The sequence below is a fragment of the Melozone crissalis genome, unplaced genomic scaffold (assembly GCF_028551555.1).
Source record: "Melozone crissalis strain CALT ecotype California unplaced genomic scaffold, PUWL_Pcris_2 ptg000004l_1, whole genome shotgun sequence".
Taxonomy (NCBI): Eukaryota; Metazoa; Chordata; class Aves; order Passeriformes; family Passerellidae; genus Melozone; species Melozone crissalis.
In genome coordinates, this window is record NW_026535782.1 from 21,600,129 (window position 1) to 21,623,000 (window position 22,872).

General features: G+C 39.3%; 1 protein-coding gene across 1 annotated transcript; it reads right to left on the reverse strand.

The window, feature by feature from the left end:
* Nucleotides 1–956: 956 nt before the first annotated feature.
* TWF1 (twinfilin actin binding protein 1) lies at nt 957–19,766 on the reverse strand. The gene is made up of 9 exons (XM_054280890.1): nt 19,697–19,766; nt 16,441–16,518; nt 13,683–13,861; nt 12,395–12,490; nt 11,082–11,186; nt 6,496–6,621; nt 6,147–6,297; nt 5,628–5,749; nt 957–4,101 (listed from the first exon to the last, which is right to left on the reverse strand). Exons 1-9 carry the CDS (start codon nt 19,719–19,721, stop codon nt 3,931–3,933), a joined length of 1,053 nt encoding a protein of 350 aa, XP_054136865.1. The 5' UTR covers nt 19,722–19,766; the 3' UTR covers nt 957–3,930.
* Between the last annotated feature and the right edge of the window lie 3,106 nt (nt 19,767–22,872).

The following is a 22,872-nucleotide window of genomic DNA, read 5'->3' on the forward strand; positions in this document are numbered from 1 at the left end:
GAATGCAGCTACAGTGTTGTCCAGAAGCGTTTGCTGTAGCAACTCCCTGCTCAGCTCTGTTCGCCTCTGGTAGGGTAGAGCATTTTTGTTCCTACACCAGCTGTGATATTCTTCAGTGTGAGGAGAATCTCAGCCACAAGCACGGGAGTTCCTGCTCTGTCATACTTGACCATTACTGTTTGCAGTGCTGCTCACAGCAGTGAGGTTTTGGGAGTAGTTTCCCTTCCTCACTGAAAATGATGCATGTTAGCTTCTATTTCATACAATTTAGAAAAAAGTCTGGAACTTCTTTAGTGAATATGCTAGCTAACTTATGTGGCAGCTATTTTTTTTTTAAATATTCAGGGGCCAAGGAGAAGGAACTTCCCTTTCACACCCCATTTTTTTTTTTTGAGGTCTCAGTAAAGGCAACATCTCGAAACACTAACAGAGGATAAGAGTAGCTGACTTTAGTTTCTTTTGTTCCCTCCAAAAACATTAAATTATCCTAGCATACTTGTTTGTTTTAGTTACTATAATAAGGTAATTCAAGATACTTGGGATGATCTGGTTTCATAGAACTGGAGCTGAGAGAAATCCAGCGGTATAGTATAGTAGTTCATGCTGAGCAAGTAAGAACAGATAGAACTGTTCAATCACCTGACAACTACTTCAGCATTTTAAAAGGACAGAAGAAATTACTGAAGGGGCACATTACTGAAAGTACAGAAACCTCAGGAGAACACCCTTGGATTCTGCTATAGAGCCCTTGGTGCTGCTCCCATAAAGCAATGATAGAGTAGCTGTTTCTAACATAGTGATTTTTCTCTAACAGCAAAAGCCAGGAATTCTGTTTCTGCTCACCTCCCTTCTTACACCCCACAGTCACTTTCTAGTCCCATGAGAACTGCCTATTACACATTCTGATCTTAGATCTTCATTAAAGAGACTATGAAATGATTCAAACAACACCAAGCTAAAGCATCAATCTTTATTTATAAAGTAAATTACAAAATAGATAAGGTAAACTTAATTAATTTTAGCATCTGAAGGTGGCTTTCATTGAATACATAAACACACTGATAAACAATTTTTTTCATTTACAATGTCAATCTGAGCAACAGAGCAATTTTTACCTTGATTAGTTTAACCGTTGATAGGAGTGTTTTAAAAGATCAAGATCTCCCTAAGTTGCAACATAAACATTTATTAAATAATTACCTGTCCTTTTAATTAACTATTTAATAGCTTGTGAGTGAACTGCAAGCAGCTGCATTGCTTTTGGGCTTTATGAAGGCCAACAATTTGAATGGTCACTTTCAATTATTTAATGACCAGAGACAGTTAATGGAGCAACTTTGATTAATGCCCACATTTTGCCCTGGTTCTGAACATTCATGAACAGAAGTGGAGGCAACTATGTAGATGTAAACGTGACAGATTGTACAAAAAGAACAGATACTTCTTATTGCTGTTAGGAGAATAGCTACAAGAGGCCTGGAGAAGCAGCCAGCAGTGCAAGACTTCATATAATTCTCTTTTTGGGAAAAGAGAAGGAGACATGCTCAGGATATGACTGACTCCTGTCTGGGCTGGGTGTGTACATCACATAGAATATTTTCACATAGGGAAATTTACAATGTCTGGTTTGGGCTGAACTCTAAAGCAGCTCATCATAAATGCTCTTGCATAATCATTTAACCAGCTCTCATCCTCCTCCAGATTAAGTTTTCCATCTCCTGTCCTCATTTACCTAGGGCAGCATTGCACAAAAATCCAAAAACAAAACCAAAAAGCAACAGTGAAAAAAACCCCAAAACAAACATCCAACAAAACCATCACAACATCCACACAACCATATCAGGTCAAACTGTTCATTATTTAAATAAAATATTTAGTCTTAAAAAGCTGAACCTCTTTACCAGCTCAAGAAAGTGTAGAGGTATGAGCACTCTTGCTATGGCTGGCACAAGGGCAGGAATACTAAATTCAAACAACCCTCTAGCAGTAATTTTTCAATGCTACAGTCCTTAAAACTAAAACAATACAAAAATTCCAAAGTGAATTAGGTGTGTTGCAAATATTTGAGTTAACCAAAAAATACATTTAATTACAGTGTACAATGAGCTGCACACACAATAACCATATTTAAAAAACAATGACATTTGCCTGACACATAGTACAAAAGGCAAGAGGCAGGAAAAGAACACAAAAGCAAGCAGGAGATTAGCTGAGGATCAAGAGCTATTGAATTGGACTGATGTAGTGTGTAAAATTAAATGAAAAAAAAGCTGAAGTGTAAAATTTCTGCTGCATATAAAAACCCCATGGTAATACCCACTATTGCAACCTTCATATTATATAGTGCAATCTCAGATGTCAACAGTAAGCTAGTATAGCCAAACTAGATAATAGATAAAACAAATTTTTTTTCAGAAACTACTACTGTCAAAACATTATCCCCTACAAACCTTAAATCCATCTTTCACCAGGTAAACACACCATTCAGCTCTATAATGAATATATCCAGCAGCTATGATAATATCCAATAAGCCAAAGCTGGCAACTCCCGTGTAGCTTTAAAAAAACCAAAACCAACAAAACTCAAAAACCACAAAAGTCACAGAAAAGATACTAAAAAGCAAGTCCTCACTGGGAATATAATCTATTCACAAGTATTTGCTTCATCACACAGTTTTAAATATTTAAGGTCATCCAATACTTGACTTCCACATCTAATTCCCCCTTGATGCACTTATTAAAATAATCTACTTTTCCTTTTCCTGTTAAACACATTACTTACAGTTCAATCAAGTTTAGAGTATTCTGGCTCTGATTTAAGTATTTTGAAGAAGGGAAGAAGGGAGGAAAAAATCATCAAAATCCTAACTAGGGGCTTGCTGCCAGCAGTTATTCAAGACCTAGTTGGACTTAAATTACAGATGTAAGTTACATTGAAGTTCAAACATTTAGAAAAACTAATTTTCAGAATATCTTGAAAGTAAAAATTGCAGTTGATAGTACAAACACAGTAGGACCTCAAGGATAACTCACTGTTATGAAGCAAGACTGCTTCATTTTTACTGAACTTACACATTTTTAGATCCAACTGCACCGATAATTAATTACTTTAGACATATTGCTCTGAAAGCAGCTCCATACTCTATTGAATATACTAACTCATTGACTTTTAATCTCCTTTTACTTGGTCTTCAGTACCTAATATGTAACACTTATGAGTGATACAGAACTCTGGAAAAGCTATTGTGTTTTATGTCAGATTTCATTAAAAGATAATTCATTAAATCAGTTATAAATTTGAGATGACCAAGTCTCTGCCTCAGAAAATGTCCATCTATTCCTGAATGCTTATATTAATTGAATGACAACTGACTTTAGTTTATCTTTTCCATTACAAGGAAAAAAAAACCCAAACAAAACAACAAAATCCAGCAATGCATCCTGTCAAAATCCAAAGACAACCTTTTATTTTACTATTGTCCTTAAATGCTACAAGGAAAAATAAAGTTTTAATTGGGACAACACTAGTCCTTCATCTCTTCTCACATGGAAAGTCTTAGAGGTTTAATAGGCTACGCATAAGAATACAGCTGTGACTTACTGACAGAATACATGGGCTTCACAGTCTTATGTCTGCAAAGTTTATGATCACATGTACAGCTATTAAATAATGGCTTCTAAATTAAAATAAAGGGGTACTATCTTAGTTTTTTTTTCTTCTAGCTTCAAAATAATGATCTCTTCTATATGTCCTAAAACATGGTCAACAAATATAATCATGTAACAATATAAAAAGTGTTGAGGTCAGAAAAGAGAAGAGTACAAAGAGCTTTTATTTATCCCTAGCATCTATGAATGGAATGATTTCAGTTCATTACCAAAAGCCAGAATTCCACTTCTTACTTTAATACTTAAATACAAACACAGTTTCTAATCACTTGGTGTTTCAGTCTCTGCTGGACCTCTGATCAGTCTTCGTATTCCTCTCTTCCCTGCAGGACCTTTTGGTTTAGCAAAACTCTGTTTGTAAGCATGTTGTTTTGGATGTACTTCTTCATAAAGAAAGTCAGCAGTTAACTCATCACCATTATCTATTTCAATCTGGCAGAAAAAAAATCATACTCAAAGTCAAAAACATTTAGAAACTTCACTGAAACTCAATACTATATTAAAACCATATGTGCAATAATGTTCAAAGTCAAGCATGAAAAGTTCTCCAACTTGTGCCTAATGCCCTGAGAAATCTTGGATAGTTTTTCTGAAACTCGCCTATACTCTTATCACTATTAAGTGTGACTTAATTAGTTTCCTGAAATGTAAGCACAACTAAACAGTACATATGCTAAGGACTTCTTTTTGTCACAAGCTTTGGCACAGTGTACCTGTTAACACTAACTAGGAGAACACATTCTATGTTACTTATTTACTCATTTTAAGTATTTAGACATTTTAAGAATTAAAACTGTTCCCTATAACATGTTTTAAACACTAACTAATTACACAATGTGGATGCATATTGTTATCTCTTGAGAAAGAGGGGGAGGAGTTATACAGAAGCTTATATTATTAGCTGGCTACTGCCACTCAGCAAGTACTCAAGTGTTTAGCAAGGAAAAGCTAAAATAATGAACAGAATGGAGTGGAGTGTTTTAGTTTTCAAAATCTAGATATATGAAACCAAACAGAAAGAAAATAGTGTTCTCAAGCCAAACTCCCCTGTTTTAAATTGCAGGAATTTAGAATTCAGAGAAATGCTATGGCCTTGCTCTGCTGAGCATTCAGCACTTCATGCCCTGCCAACCATAACACCTGACGGACTTGCCAGCCCCAGTTTTGCTGTTACAAGGACATGCTTCAGAAATTTCAGTCTGCAGGAATTTTCAGGAGTCACATGGTGCTTTAGTTTTGTTGCAGAAAGACAATTTCAGAAAAATAATTACATACAAATGCACATAGCAAATATCTAGTTAATTCGTGTCATCTTATTAAAAATGGTTAGTATTAATTCTGCTATTTTAAGGTAAACGTAATCTCTACAGAAATTAAGCTTCCACAAAAGTGTTAAAAACATATCCATGGGTAACAAGTGGATCATTTCTGTGGTCTCTACTTGGGAGGTGAGAAGCAACTTTTTGCATTGCAGTAAAATCTTTAGAGTGAAAAGATCAGCTTACTTGCAAATACTTGTTTGCCCCATCAAGGACTCCTAAGATAGCAGTCCTAATTTTCAGAACTGCAGCTTGAAATGATTTTGAAAATCCCTACATAACTATGGCTTAAAGGAATTTAGTGTTTAACAACAGCAATATGTCGTGGTCCAAAATATGACACAACTCTGAGTAAGAAATCATGTTAATACTATAAAGTCCTTCAAAGTACTCTCAAATACTTCCTTGATGCACAAGGATATATTTGTTCAAGATAAAAGTGTAGAAATTATGAAACACAGTAAAACTTCCATGACTTAACTTTGATCCTCTAGCTCCATCAACAATTATTTCCTGTTCAGGACAAACTAAATTACACTTGTCATTGTTTACACAAGGTGGTGACAGAGACAATTATAGTTTTGAATTAAGAAGGGAAGACAGATATGGAGAAAATACCCATACACCCCCTGCACTTACCTTTCTAGCTATCTGCATCCACAACTGTGTTTCTACAATTTCTAACAGTGGACTTTTGCAACTAGAGTAGAGCATTCGTTCTCGTATACTACAGGTATACCCTGGCATAGAGTAGATGAAAACTGCAGGAAAAGAAAACAATGACACAAATCAGACCACAAATACACTCCATCAAAAGTTGTATCATAAAACCATTTATAGCAAAGAGGCAATGGAAATCAACTATGCAATCTGAAAGCAAAATGTGTAGTGCTGTTCTGGAGCATTTTTGCTTCAGCAAGTGTTTCATTTCAAACAGGGGATAAAAGAATGGCCAGTATCTGTATGTTTTCACATTTATGGGTGCTCATAATCAAAAGGGATAGCTCACATAGGAGCTCTCATTCACAAGTTCACAGTTTCACAACCAAATGACTCTGAAATTTATGATCATGCTGACACATCTTTCTCTCTGACTCAAAATTCCTAAGGAATTTGAAACAAGCCAGTGAAGTCTCATATTGAGAAATTTTCTCATACTTATGGATTCCAAATAGTCTCCTTCATGTGTGTGCTTATACAGGAAAAAGTGGTAACGTGCAGCATCCTTTGGAACTCTTTTTGGCAAGTCCTTAAGTTCAGTATCAAATGTGTTGGCCAAAATTATAGTTTCATTCTTCATATCAATTTGCTGTAAACAAAGCAAACATGAATATAATTAATACACAAAAAAAAAAAACAGAGAACATGACATGATGGAATAAAGTTTGGATTAATCTAATTCAAAATAGTAATTTGTCAGCATACTACATCAACGCACATTATTTAATATGTGGATAATCTATTTTATACTCGTTATTAAAAAATAGTTAAAGTATTTTATACTTGCCAGTTGTACATAATTGAGTTTCTTATTTTTCAGTTTCTCCAGAGCCTGAATAGCATCTTTAGCAATGGGGAATGCTACTCCTTGCAGTGTTTGATGCTTGGTATCTACACCAACATCTGCCTGTACCTGGAACACAAGTCAGCTGAGTTGTTAAAAGAAACGTCTGCAGGCATTTATTTAGTTTCATACTGACAATGCAATTCATATGGTTACACACAGAGTTAGCAGTAGCTATTACAAGAATAAACCACCCCAAGAAATCATCCCCATATACAAAAGATTTGCATTTTTTAATTTACAGGTCATGTTTGTTTGCTAGCCTGCAAAATTTCTTATCTCTGAAACATGCTCTGTTCTGCTTAGGAGAGCAACAAAGTCATCAGAGGGAAAACTGGTTCAAGTGTCAGTGAAGAAATTCTAAGTTAAAATCTGTTACAAAGACAACAATAATTCAGGAAAAAAAATCTTGATTTTCATATGTTGTGTTATATTTTAATCTGAAAATATTCCCTTATAAACTTCGTTATAGCTTAAAAAATTTTAGATCAAAACAAAGACATGATTTCTAGGGAGTCAAAATTTTTGAAGGAAGAGAGAAATTATGAGACAAACTGATATTCTAGAAGGATAAGTAAAGCTTCTACTCTCCCTCCTGCTTCAACATACTCCTGCAAACAGCCTCTACCAAAACGAAAGCAAACAAAATAAACAAACAAAATCCTAATTTTTTATTTCTAGACAGTCTACCACAAAGTAAAAAAAAAAAAAAAATCCAGGACAAGCTAGACAGTTATTCATAATCCAGTTATATTAGTGTCAAATTATTGGAGAGAACAGTTATTTTAAAGCTGATGTTCAAGAATTTATGTTTATCTTAGTATTCATTCAGTTTCTCTTAAAATGAGCTCTGGCCTCCAGTCTTCTTCAATCTTAGTTTATTATCTAAGAACTGCTTTTTTAATATATTTACTTACTTTTAAAGTTTCACAATTACATTTAACATTGGTTATGAAGCTGCAAAAGTCAAAGAAGTGTACCAAATGGAAAGTGTGGACCTTTCCTACCCTAGATCTATCAACTAGAAGATGTGCAGCTTTATTAAAAAGAGATGCTAATAAAATATGAAACAAACTGATAAAAAAATTAAAAACAAACACTTGTGGCAACACATACTTGTACTTCACATTTTCAAGAAAAGCTTGTCAGCAACAAGGAAATAGGAAAAGAAAGCAGGTGGGGAGCTTACTTTGCACAAGGATTGATAAATTTATGAACAAGGTTATAGAAAAAATGTTTTGCAAAATCTAAATCTGCATAAAAGCCTAACTGACAAATGTAAAATAGGCATCACAAAAATAATAAACCATCATAAAATACCATAGTCTAGAATCCATATTAGAATACAGGTAGAAAATAAGTATTCCAAACTTAAAAACAAGCTGTGAAGTGTGGAGATAGACAAGGGAAGAGAGTAACCCAGTGTAACTCCAGATCTAGGAAAATGAACAAAGCACCTTAGTCACTTAAGAATATTTAAATTCACACTACTAAGATTTAGTTAATAATGGCTGCTGAGTGCTGGATAAAATGGCAGATGAAATTTGCTGTGAATAAATGTAAATGTATGCAGGAGGAAAAAAAACCTCTTTTTCTACTTGTATGGTGACTGGGTTGAGCTGGCTACTACCATTCAGGAGCAAGACCTTGCATGTCATTCTGACTAAATCTGAAAATAACCCCAAGGCAAAAAAAAAAAATCTGAACACTCCCCATCCACAAATGAAACGTTACAAATTGTTAGAAAAAAGAGCAGAGAACAGAACACGTTATTACGCACTGTAGATATCAGTAACATGCCTGCATCTTGAATACCACATGCAGATCTGGCTTCCCCAGCCCTCCATCTCATAAATTACATAGCAGAACTGGAAAAACTGCAGAGAAAAGCAAAAGGATCAGAAGTATGGAGTGCTTTGTTTAAGAGGAAGAACTACCCAGATTAGACTTGTCAGCCTGGAAGAGATAACTGATAAGGAATACAACAGAGGTCCATGGATAGAGAATCATGGCACAATTGTGGCTGGAAGGGTCCTCCAAAGGTGATCCAGTCCAACCCCCCCACAGAAAGCAGCAACATCTTCAAACAGATCAGGTAGCTCAGAGCCCCATCCAACCTGACCTTGAATGTTTCTAGGCATGGGGCATCTACCACCTCCCTCAGCAAACTCTTCCAGTACCTCATCACACACCATAAAACAAATTCTTGCTCATAGCTAATCTAACCTACCCTGTTTTAGCTTAAAACCCTTCTCCCTTGTTCTTTTGCAACAGGCCCCGCTAAAAAATCTGTGCCCTTATTTTTTACAAGTCCCCTTTAAGTACTGAAAGGCCACTAAGATTTGCCTGAAGCCTTCTCTGCTCCAGTCTGAACAACCCCAACTCTCTCAGCCCTTTCTCACAGGAGTATGTTCCAGCCCTTTGATCGTTTTCGTGGCCCCCTCCTGGACCCACCCTAACAGGTCCATGTCCTTCCTGTGCTGAGTACCCCAGAGTTGGATGCAGAGTTCCAGGGGGATGTCACCAAAGCAGAGCAGAGGGAGAGGATCACCTCTCTTTACACGCTGGCCACACTGCTTTTGATGCAGCCCAGGACATGGCTGGCACTCTGGGATACAGAGGGCTTTATCTAAGGGGAGGGGGAAACTTGAGGATTGACTGAATGACTCTTTTTTGCCTTCACCATACTATCTGTAGGGGTATCAGAATAAACCAGAGATTCTACAGAGCAGTCAATGGCTCTTTACAAAGTATTTTGTCAAGGTGTAGAATATGCTGTCACAGGACCTGTGGCCAACAAAACCTTTATGTGGATTTATAGAAATGACAAGACTAGATGGAAGATGGATGAAAATTTCATTAAGAACAATATAGTAAGATGTCATCTGTTGCACAGGAAGCCCCCTACCTGCAAAGGTTGAAGCAACAGAAGAGCATTTAAGGTAATTATGGCCTTCTTGCCCTGTTCCTACATCCTTCCTAGATTTCTGTTGTTCCCTCAAGGACTTGACAACAGTCTAGGTGATCCTTTGATCTGGCCCAGTAAAATATTTCTTAGGGTAATTAGGAAAGAATATACATATGGAAAACTTTTTAAAATCAGAAAGCTTTTCGTTTTCTAAGTCTAACTACAGGCTTTGTAATGGTGCAAACAATGAAGAGAAAAATGACGTAAGTTAATGTATTGTGAGATGTTTCAAACAAAGCAAAAATGGCAGCAATATATAATTTATGTGTCCCTGAAAAGCAAAGGTATTGCTGCTGAAATTTCAGAACACATGAAGACTTGGTTTGTATGAATCACCTTCTAAACACATTGTACATACACTAATACTAGAAGCGATCGCCAATCCCAATCCAGAAGTTTTATATTCGTCACTGTTTTATTTTTTTAAAGCTGATCAAGTAAAATGCAGTATTTAATGATTTCTGCATTGAATTGTTGAAATCAGACATGAAAACTAACAAAAGGCACCACTGGGAAAAAAGTGAATAAAATTGAAGCAAAAGCACAGTAGAGTGAAAACAAAAGATACACAACTGTATTTAACACAATGGTATCCAGCTGCAGAAATAAATCATACTTCTAACACATGTACCACAGCTCGAACATACAAGTCTAAAGAACAAATAAGCTCAGCACATGACCTATTTTAATATACATCTGGCATAAACAGTGTTCAAATAAAGGAAAAATGTGATAAAAAGAATCCTCTGAAACTTTCAGTCACTAGTAATCTGGCAATCATCAATTCTTATGTTTAAAGGTTCTCTCTTAGGATAGAGATTTTTCTAAAAAGTGTTTTAGCATAAGTGAATCAGTCTTTTAAAGTGATCAGCTATTTGGTTTGGATTTCTGTTTTATTTTTATTGGAATCCTCTTCCCTTCTTCTCAGTCTTAAAGACATATGCACTGGTACCAGAAACTATGCACCTTTCCTCTAAAAATAAGGCTGCTGAAATTCTCCTGGCAATCACTCACTGCAGTAATTGCTGTTCTGTGTTTTCTCTACAATTTCTGCCACCATGGGAAATGCAGGCAATCACGTGTGGACAATGACTGAGGTTGGAAGACATCACCTTGTCCAACAAGACTGATCAATCAGGGCCACCTAGAGCCAGCTACCCAGTTGTCTGTCCAAACATCTTTTGAATATCTCCAGGATGGAGACCCCATAACCTCCCTGGGCAACCAGTGCCAGTGCCAGTGCCTGGTCACCCTTCACAAAGAAGGACATCCAGTGATACTAAAAGCTCAAGTTGCAACAATTAGGCTCTGCATTTGCCAGGCCTGATTCAGACACTAGGCCTTTCAAACACCGTGAGATCTCGCATGCCACTTCAACTCCAGCCACCATCCCCCTGTAGTTTCAACTCATTGAAAAGTATATTTATATGCTTATCCACTCACACTTTCTGAAACTTTCCATTTTCTGTTCTGCCTTTTTTTGCCCTAGAAAGACATTTCCCTACAATACATTTGGAATTCTGCATCATTTCCCACACATTCTTGAAGACATTTTAGGTACCTCGTTAATCTTAATTTGTCGAAGTTCCTCTTCTGCTGCAGTCAAAGGTGCGGGGGAGGATTGTGATATCAAATATTTTTTATATCCATTCAGTGAAACATCATCCTGAAAGCATAATATCAATATTTATCAGGGTTTTCTTAGAATATTAGAAACTTTTCTTCAATGATTTTCTATGGAGCATTGCAAAAATCAGTTGCCTTCCATACAATTTTGTTCATTTTATTTCAATATTCCAATACTCCATTATGTCTTATTTCAGAAGCCCAGAGGTACCCAGTTTTGTACATATGAATTAGCAGGTGGGATCACAGTAGGGTTCCACCACAGTAACAGTGCCTGTTGCAACCAAACCATTCTTAGGTTTAACAAAATAAAGACAAAGTAACCCACTGGACGCTGATGACCAAGATCCCGAGTGAGATCAGCAAATTGAACACCTTGAAGAAGCTGTGATTTTCACACAGAAGAACATTAAAGACCAACAACAATTAAGAAGTTTATAAAGACACTGAAACCAGCATTTTAGAGATATATAAGCTGTAACATAATAAGCCTGGGAAAAGTGAGTTATATCAATGTCATCTTCCATGTGCCCCAAGCTCATTCTGAAATAACAGTAAGACAGAACTAATGCTCTCTCCTCAAAACTGAGATGGAAGCTCAGACTTGTAGGGCTAGACACAAATTCCATATATTACATAGACTGCTAATGGTTTGCTGCAAGAGGCAGTGAAAGACTGGTTGATTGAACAGACAAGAAAAAAATAACAGGATCCCTACCAGTAAACCTCCTTAGCACATCAGTTATCTACTCCCCTAGAATACAGCCTCTCCATTTTTTGTTAGAATAATGAAGCCTCCATGACAGGTTAATGATAAATATAACAAATTATTTACTCAGTGAGCAACAGAATTATTAGCCTCATGTTCACCACAACAGCCCATTTCTCTTTCATGGCTTTTTTCCCTACTACAATATCCTCTATTCTTCCTCAAACCTCCAACTCCTTCCATTCCATTAAAGAACTCATGCTCATGCAATGAGATTAGAGCTATGCCTATTATTCTTAGGTTATTTAGTTTTCATAAGGATTTGAAACAAGGACTTCTAGGCCTGACAATGAACTATACCTATTAACTTGTTCAAGTGAGCTTAAACACACTCTAACACTGGAATAACACACATAGCTTTTAACTCTTTTTTTCTTTAATCCAAAAAGACCATAAGCAACCCACATTCATATCAATAACATCAGCTACAATATTCAGTATTTAAAGTCAATGTCCTGACCTTGAAAAGAAAAACATACCTGTACAGTTCCAAATACTTCATCCTTAATATGGCCACCTCCAAACTCTTTCTTAAGCGTTGCCCGGGTTGCTGCATACAACATTTTTTGACGAACCTAGCATATAATAGAACAGTAGCTTTTTGGTTTGGTTCTTTTTTGAAATTTTGCTGTACACAGAGAATCCAACATGTTGGTGTACCAAGTCCATCAACAAACAATACTTTCTTGAACAAGTATTTCAAGTGTTGAAATTGCACTATTAAACTAGAAGAGCTCTGAATCATGATACTTACTCATATTATTAAACTCACAAGGTCATGATACTATGTACTGTTATCAAAGTAACTTCAAAACTGAATTGCAGCCTTAGGAATATGAGCTTTTCTTTAAATAGGAAAAAAAATCAACATAATCGTTACTAATTTTAAATGGGAAAAACCACAATTGTTTGAACCTGTTGTCACCTTGTCTGTTTACTAATGGATGCAATAGAACTAACTCATTATTACTTTTGATTTGATAGTGACTTCAGATAGTTATGGTTCAACTAGAGTGGAAAAATTATTTTTGCTCCCTATTAACTTGCTGTCTCACATAGTCACTTACTCCTCTCTCAGCAGTCCCACCTTCCCACTTTATTTCACCATCATGTTATCCTCTCCACAATACTTCACCTTTTCCACATAATCCTCTCTATGCACATCAACTTTTGATGTCTTATTATTTCCTAACTGCTAGTGAAAGCAGTAGGAATACTGGAAAGGCTTTGCTTTCTGCCTTCCCTTATCCCACATTCCCAGAACTGGTATCCTAGTTTCTCCTAGAAATCCTTAATTCTGACCTCGATCCTCTCCCATGCTCTCAAAGCACTAGAAGGAGTGTATTCTGTGGCACATCACATAGCCACGAGTGCCAGCTGGGCAGCCAGCAAGCCAAACAGAATAAGCAGCTTGAGCTCACACTGTAATTCTTCTCTATATGAGCATCCATTAAGATTTCTGTCCTATATCTTTCCATAAATTTTCTGAAATCCTGACAGTAAGACAGACAAACAGGGCAAAAAAACTGTATCGTGTCCACCAGTCAGGCTAAAAATACATAGGATCAGCTATACTCCATCTAGACCTACTGATTTGCTCTTTAATCATCTTAAAAAAAATTCTTCCTAGGTGTTTTCTTCTTGGAATGTAGGAAGAGGTTGGGGAATGCTTCATTCCTCCAATCCTATTCCTTCATATCTCAGATTCAGATCCAATGGAACTGTTGAAAAATCATTACCGTGAAGCCTCTGACGACTGTTACTTACAGGAGAGTGATCAGGTGACCATGCAATGAAGATCCATTCATATCCTTGAGCATTCTGTGAATCTAATCTGTATAATATGTAACATGGTTGCTTGTCTTCAAGAAGGGGAAGGACAAAGGAATCATAATCCTTTTCCCAGGATCCAACTGGCTGTCTAGAGGATCCCACAACAAGCTGCTCTAAAACCAATAACCAAAGCTACAGGTTAGCAACTATACAGTAAATAGCATCTGTCAAAATTAATAATTACAATAAGAAGTTAATTGGACACTTAATTGTTCATAATTATGCCCCGAAGAATGGAAAACAAGAGCAGTCAGTGTAAAAGTAGGTGAATTCCTACAAAAGCTGTGTATGTTCAAACCCTAACTTACTTTAACCAAAATTCTGATAGTAGAGAAGTAACAAGCTGGCTGTCATCAAGTTCTTTGATCTGAAGCAACACTACTGATTTTAGTTTTTTTAGCATAACATACACAGAAGGGAAATAAGAACTGTGTTCTAACACTAAGTTTATTTTTTAATTTGGAATACTTAGGTATAAATAAGATAAGAGTAAACTTTCCAATTTTAGAATTATAATTATATTGCTCTTGGTATAATGTATTCCTGTTTGTATTCATTGTAAGGACTCAATAACTCAGTTATACAGTGAAAAGAGTTTGGAATGAATATGCTTGCACTAATCACTAACTTGTCTATGTAAGTAGATAAACCTCTTTCTAAAATAGCTTCACAGCTATGGTCTCTTTAAATGACTGAACTTGTTTATTATGTATAATTGGTTTAAGTCTGTATAGAATACTTCAATGGTATTTAACTATGTGAACAGCTGTAGCAACAAGATTTTTCTCTTATTTATATGTCACACCTCTGTTTCCAAAGGAAATATTAGCATACTGTCTTACAAAACATTTAACAGCTTCCCAAGAAATACTAGCCCACACAAGTGGAATAGAAATACCTTGTTTAAATGGGGTCCTGCAGCAGTTTGAATACCATCATAGTAGCTAGTACACAAATCACCTTTTGGGAGCCTAGGTCTTACAAAACTTCATACAAAAGTACAACAGCACACAAATGCCTCTACAGCAAAACTTTGAGCAAAGCGTTCCACCACAGTAACTCATAGAACACGAACAGCTCAGGGCAAGGGTGTCTGGCCCTTCTTTGAATTAGACACAAAGTACCTGAACTACCTGAAGTTGTACAGCTAAACCAAGGGTATTCAGAATGTACTTGCCAATTCTGAACTCTAAGTGGATTTATAACCACTTGGATTTAAGATACAGCCAGAGGAACTTCATGCCCAGCAGCAAATCTCTTCTCTTATTAACTCAGATTAGCAAAACACGATTTGAATTTTATCTGTTGGCTATTATCTGTCCCTTAAAGCTCCTGAAGACAGATGAGGAACTGCTCTTCTTCCAGTATACTGGGAGTTTTACAGGTTTTTTTTTTGAACTGCAGAAAATACTATCAAACAGTGGATTCTGCTTCTTATGGAGATGAAATGCATATACCTATACCTATATGTTTATATCTATATATATATGTTTATACACATGAGTACATATACACAAAAACAGGAAATGAAAAAATAGGGAAAGTATTAAACTTGTATCTTATTTCTAGGCTTCACTTCATATTGTAAAGTAGCATATACACAAAAGCATATTGTTTTGCCTTGGTTAGTGGGAAAAAAAACCCCAAAACAATGGTTTGTCAGCATTTATGTTGTGTTACTCAGACTATCACAAAGTCCTGCCCGTAATCTTACTGCTCCCACAGCCTCAAAGAAACCTATCTTAAAATATCAGAAGACTTCCTAAGAAAAGCAAACACAAGGAAGGTAACAGTAGGTTATTTACCTACCAATGAAAGTGTATCTGTATTTGTGTATGTATGTACATGCAACCTTCTCCAGCTAACAGATTTTTACTGTACTGTAAATGAATGAAGTCTAAAACAAATGCCTTCAAAGTGGACAACTGACATGCTTGAAAAGATGGACTAAACCAGGAAATATCTTATACAACCAACATTTCTATTAAAGAAAATAAAAGTAATTATATAGTCTGTCTTTCAATGTTTGCAGCCTACATCCCTTGCCTAGAAGTTCAAAAATCAAACTCCAGTTCTGATCAAAACTGTGTCATTTTCTATTTATACATACATGTTGAGATTTAAGAAACGGCTTTAACTTTGAAAATTTAAATAAAGTCACAGATTTATAAAGACATTTTCTATGTAGTCAGATTACCACTCAAACATCTGCTTTAGCGGGACTTTCTACATGCAGCACTTTTATCTGCCTTTTTAACCAGGCTATATCAGTATAAAATTTACAGTTCTACATTTAAGGTGACTGGTTGTTGTGCAAGAATAGCTCTCTGTCTAGTGAAAGTAAACAGTGTCCAAATGCTACACAGGTGTGGAAATTTTAATTTCCTCTACTCTTTCTTTAGTAAGCAAAAAGAATAAGCTTATTTATACTATCCATAGACAATACAGAGCAGTTCTCAGTAAAATATAAAATTACATTTGGGAGAAAAATTCAAACGCAAAAATACAACAGTATTGTAGTAAAAAAGCTTAGGGTCACGAAAATTTAAATTTTACCTTCTGTATATGAAAAACCTTAGTAACATTAAGTTTGGCAGAGTTCTGATTTTTAAACAATTGTACTTGTCAGTCATTAAAACAACTAGGAAAATATCTAAAAGAATCAGAAAAAAAAGAATAAAATTTGACTAACCATTGTCAATGACTATTTTTAAAAGCCTGTATTGTCCATTTCTGGCTCCAACAAAGATGTCTTTAACACTTCCACTAGCTGAAAAAGAGAAAATAAAAGTAATCAAATTAACACATTTCACTTCCCTAGGACAAAGAATATTCATGAGGGCAAGAACAACACTGGAAAAAATGTACAATTGGCCCTTTGCTGCAAAGTTGGGCAGCAAAACAAACCCAGGAGTGATGCTGCTCCTATGCTGCACACTGTTCCAACCATCAGCCTACCACACAAAGATGAAAGGCAACATTACAAAACAGCCCTGCTTTCTAGCATACCAAATGATCTTCAACATTGTGAAAACTACAGGTGACATCATATCATCAATCTCATGTTTCAGAGTTAACACAGCAACACAATAAAAATATGACGCATCTCAAATTACAACAGCTTCACCAAGTCTGCAGGCTTAGCACAAACTTTCAGACAGAAACTTCACGCCTGCCAGGAAAATGTTAGAGCTTGTCTGGCTGAAGTGATGGTCCTTCCTGAGAGCACCTCTCTGCAGAGTACCAGTGGAAGCTGCCACTCATTGCTCATCTTTCATACCGCCTTATCTCCTTCTGTGCTTGACAACATTGTTCAAGCCCCAACCCACCGTAGCATGATAGCTTTATAGTGAATTTACAAAGTAACTAAAATATTTTTACATGTTTGTAAATCACATTGACACTATACCACCACCATGACAGACGCAATTCCATAAGCACACCAAAGAACTGCCCTTGACTCGCATGAAGGCTATTCTTAACTGCCCTGCTAAATAATCCAACTGCAAATCAGTTTAAGCATACCAGAGTTGTAAGGATTTACTGAAAAACATTTATTGCAAACTGGTCCTTCAAGTAATCCCACAGGACAGAGCATAGCACCAGCAAAACAAACATCACACCAGGAAACAAATAAATGGATTATTTATAGTCAGGTTGAGGCCAAGTGAACAGATGGGATCCAGCAACATTACTGCCCATACTCAAAACATTTTACATTTATGTTCATCCAAGTGGTGCCAGCCCCATCCTGAGAGTCCAAAATGGCATGTTAAAAGAACGTGTTAAACAAACAATTGCAGTGGGTTTCCAGTTCAAGCCCAGTTTCATCCCAGCTGACTTCCCCAGTGCAGACCCCCACAGTAATTTCCTGCCAACTTTTCAAGTCATCTGTGCTGGTCCTCACCATTCCATTGAGCAACCAAACACTTTGCCGTTTTCTAGACTTTTTGTTACCCCAAAACATTCTCTGTCCTCTTCTTGTCTATTACCCTTTTGTTCCTTATTCTCTCATTACAATATTGCACACGAAAACAAGAACAAAATACAGCAGCCTCTACACCAATTCCAGAATTGTGACATTTTCCTGAAAAAATATTTTGAGGCACTTGTGAAAACAGCTCACTATCAAGTGACCTATGGATTTTGCTCATCATGAAGGTTGTTGAATTCCCAACAGTGATATTATTTTCTTCTTAAAATTTCTGCATAGCAGAGGGCAACAGAATCAAAATCTGGGTTTATTTCACAACTATTTTGCAGGGAACATTATATTAAAATTATTTAAAAGACTGTAAACCCATTCAATTGTATTTCCCTTCAGTTTCCGCATTCTGTAACTTCCTACAGTATCTATCTGCACTGGCCTGTTTAAAACCTCCAGTCCTTTTAGCAACTGCCTGGTACATATCACTGTGCCCATGACTTCATTTCTGTTTCCAGAAAAAAGCAGCCCATGCTGCCAAATCTTGTAATTGTTTATGAGTGACAGTAGCCTGTTTGTAGCTAAAGCCAGCAATGGCACAAGTAGAGCTATTCCTCTTCCAAATGGCAGAGGCTGATGCTTTGCTGCAAACAGGACTCCTGATTAGTGCCTGCTGAGGCAGGTTCCCGAAGGAAAGCTGCCGAGCTCTTTCTCTTCAGCTCTCCTCAGAGGACAAATGATTCTCAGACACGAAGCAGAGCTGCAGAAGAGGATTAGCCACTCTCTTGCTTACAATAAGCAACAGAGTATTATTCTGCTTCTCCCCGCCTGCATCGCCTGGAGAACAAGGGATTACGATTCACTAACAGGTTTCCCCAGACTGGGAAAAAAAAAACCACAATCCAGGTGCACCTCTAGCCTGAGAACGGCTGAAGAACTTAAAATAAGAAGCTGCAAAAAGACCAAAGATTGGCATGCAAAGGAAGGAAAAGAAGAGCGGGAAAAGGGTGCAAACCACACGCAGCCAATGGACAAAAAAGGGCATAGAAGAGCAGCTAAGGACTGCCGTGGCTGGGACAAAAGTCACCTTCAACAATAAATACCGGAGAGCAGGCAAAGTACATGGTGCTAGTCACCGAATACGCAGATTGCAGAAATCCAGACAGTAAAACCCGACCCCTCCGTAATCCTGCTATATAATCCCTGCTTAGCAATTCTGTGATTCAGAGGAGCCCGCTAATACTGCGAAACAATACGCTGTCTCCTTCTAATTGCTCCTCGCACCGTCCAAGGCCTGGAAACACGGGAAAAAAAGGTTCCCACATACTTTCCCCCTTTGTGGCCTCCAGTGATGAGCTTTATAGTGGACTCTAAGTACGCCAGGGCTCCTGCTCCTCCCCAGGCTCTCGCTCCACGGGAGCCAGCAGTGGCCCCCGGCATATCCCGCGCTGTCCAACCCATCCCAAACTCGGTGCGGCGACCCGAGCCGGCGACAGCCCCCGGCCGGACGCTGACTCCGCTGCCGCAGGGAAGCCTGCACTGGGGGAACTACCTGAGCCCAGGCGGGCCGTGCCTACCATTCATGGGGCTCTGCAGCGAACACTTTTCTCGGGCGGGCTCCCTGCCTCTCCGGGGCGGACGGGCGCGCTTCGCCGGGCCGATAAACCCTGCACGCTCCGCCTGACTGGGAACGGAGCTACTGGTTCGAGCCCCAGGAGCCGTGGCCGCAGGGGACGAAACCAGCAGCAGTTCCCCCGTTCGCTCGCCCCCTCGCCAGCCCGCGGCGCAAACGACGGGCTCCTCCGGCAGCAAACAAAGAGCGCAGCAGTGGGAAAAATCCCGCCGGGAACGGCCCGCTAAGCGCCCGCCGCGGCCGCCTGCCCCCGCGCCGCGCCCCGACCCACGGAGAAAGGCGCTGCGCCCGCCTCCCGCCCGGCTAGCAGGGCCACGGCGGATACGGAGCCGGCTGTCATGAGGAGCAGCGGGTACCGCGGAGCGGAGGCGCGGGAAGCCCCGCGGGTACCTTGGATGCCGGTCTGGTGGGACATGTCGCACCGCGCCCGGGCACCACCGCCGCCGCCGCCTCCCCGCCCGCCCGGCACGGCCCGGCCCGGCCGCGCGCACGTGACGCGCCGCCGCCACTCAGCGGCCGTGAGGGAGCGCGGCGCCTTCCGGGCCCCGCCGGCCGCGCCGGGCCGGGCTGGGGGCTGAGGGCAGCGGCCGCCCCTGCCCGGGCACCGCCCTGCCCCGGCACGCCCTGCCCCGCGCCCGCGCCCCCTGCACCTCCCCTCGGCGCTTCAGAGCGGGCACCGGGCGCAGCTTTTCCCTCTCCCGTGCCCTTTGCTCTCCCTCTCCTCTCCTTTCCGCCGCCCCCTTCACCTGCTGTCCCGGAGCCGGCAGCGCGACCCGCCGCGGGCATCGCGGGCGCAAAGCCTGCGGTCAGTCCTGCCCGGCAGGAAGGGCCGTGTACCCCGCGGCACGGGCTGCTCGTCAGCCGAAGTAATCGAAATACAACTGAGATGAATTTAGTTGGTCTGTAGAAGCCCGTGGTGGAGACCTGCCCCTCTCTCGCTTGGGGCAGCACAAAAGGATCCATCAGGTATGACAGCAGGCTGCATGCATATAGTGTAAATTTTGGATTAAACAGTCCCTGACAAAGAGCCCACAAGTCAGGGAACAGAGCCACAGCCAGGGCTCACTCCGTTCAAGCCCTTGCCCCTGACAAGGCAGTCTTTGTTAATTTTGCAGTATTTGGTACGTGGTGGCACTGTATCTACAGAAACAATGAAGATTTCTTCTCTTTCAGTGCAGATCTGGTGGTTGAGCCACTTGTCTGCTTCAGCAGGGCATGAATCTATGCTTAGGAAGGGTGCATCTGTTTCTCAGGGCCCTATGCACGGCCAAAGGCTCCTTTATGCCTTTTCAAACTGTGTTGATACAGTTCCCCTCAGCTTTTTCTTTCAAAGTTTATAGTGAAGAAGAGTCCTGCACCATGAATTTAAGCAAACTCTGAAGGTCAATTTGCCTTTGTCTTTGCTAGCTCTTTTTCAGGCTTATCTGTCTATGGGTTGAGAAGCATCGTCCTCTTAACAACAAAAAGATGGGAACTATAGCTTCTTTGAAAATCGCTTAATTGTCGCTTTGTTAAAACCTCCCTGGTGGGTCCCCCTGATGGGGAGATCTCTAAAAAGTTCTGTGCCAGGAATGAGAGATGGATGGGATTTTGGTTTTTCTGTCTTCAGGTTGCTGTTTATTTTTCTCTTATCAGAAGTTCAGCATGCTGTCTGCATCTCAGACTCAGTGTACAAAGAGAAGGCACCAAAGTCACAAGACACACAGATTCAAGGTCTTTTACAGCTATTTTGTCCAATTAACTCTCAGAATGTACTTTATTTTTGCCTTTCTACCAATAACTAATCATTTTTCTCTCCATGCAATATCTGCATTACGGTTCTTTCTAACCAATCTCCCTGTGCTCCCAACACTGCAGAAGATGGAGCAGATGAAGAACAAGGAGATGATCAGACAACACCAAAAATGGTCCATCTTGTCTCCTATCTACCTTCGTACAAAACTTTAAATTTTTCACCCTGTGATAAACTATACTACTATCTATTTCACACACTCAAGGATTCCAATTCATCCCAAAGTCTTAGAAGCTTTCTCCATGGACAAAGGTTAAAAGCAGTGTTCCCCTGGGGGTCAGGACTTCTCAGGACAGGCAGGGAAATATTCCCTGTTCCCTGGGTTCCAACATCATGTAGTCGGCATTTTTAATCTGTGCTGTGGTCTAGATTAAGACTTCACAGACAAAATGTGCATGCTGTCGGCATTGATGCTGATGATTCCTTCAGGTTCCTGGGAGTTACAATAGCACCCCATACAGATTTTATGGGGTGCTGTTCAGCTGGGGAACACAAGAAGTGCTGTAAGAGGGCATATCAAATATCCAACCCAATGGGCCAGACAAGAATGGAAGAGGAAGGTGGCACATGGTAATCCTTCCCTGGTTCACCTTCCAGCCTCCAGGATGCTGCAGCTCAGGAATTTCTGAAGTCAGGTGTGTTGATAAATGTGGGTGCCTGTGCTTTGTCAGATCCCCAGTTTAAAGAACATGTGGGATCTAGTGTCCTATTTGGGAAATGTGAAACAGCACTTTAACTGTTATGTGAACTGTGCTGTGTAATGCTAGTCCAGCACATACAGAGTCACTGTGGAGACAAGTCACCAGCTAATGAGCTGGGACTGACAGCAGCTGGGCAAACAGAGAGGCTGCAGTTTTTCTTTCTTCTAGCAAGGAGGCTGAAAGAAACAGAGAAAAGGGTTCATGTGAAACCAGGAAATAAGAGACAGGTAGCACCTACCAGGTACTCAGTAGTTGGCTCTTGTTCCTCTATTGTAAGGCTCCAGGAGCACCAGGATTATATAATAAAACGAAAGAAACTCTTGGAGAAGAGCTTTTTCAAGAGGCAAAGAGTACTAAAGATCCAATCAAAGTGGCAACCAAAGATGTGGTTCTATCACAATTACTTTAAATTATTTGATCCCCAGCTTGACACAGGTTCTAAATTCTTGGGTTATCCCTGTTTTAGTATTAGTGCTTGTAACAGATGCAGTTGCCTGAAAATGTATGAGGGAAAAAGAAGTTTTCATTGATAGACAGATGTCCTGAAAACACCAATCAGTTCCTTGCTCCAGTTAGTTATGTGTCCCCAGAACCACTACTATTGTCACAAAGTGGTAACAAGGATGTGTGGTTAAGACTGTGCAACTGGTTTTTTCAGTGGAAATTTATGCCTAGACTGGAAATACCAAAATGGTTTAACATTTGTCACTATATTCAGATCGTCTTATTTGTCTGTCTGAGGTCATACCACTACAGCTTCCACCAGTCTGAGGGCTCTGAAGTGCAGGAATGTGATCTTAACAACAGTTTTATATGACACAAGACTGGCACACGTTGACATTTTGTAGCACCTTTTTGGCAAAAAGACAAACTGAAAGTCAAACATATTTTCTTTAAAATCTCAGTATCACATATATTTTCCTATATTACAGTGTTTGATGTATGCCCAAGAAGAGATGTTGCATGGAAACTAACATGAGCAAGTAGGGATTTTCTAGCTAATGAAGATTCCTAAAGTTCTGAATTTTAGTGTCCTTCAGATTCTCACTAAACTGCTTTAAATCATTAAACTC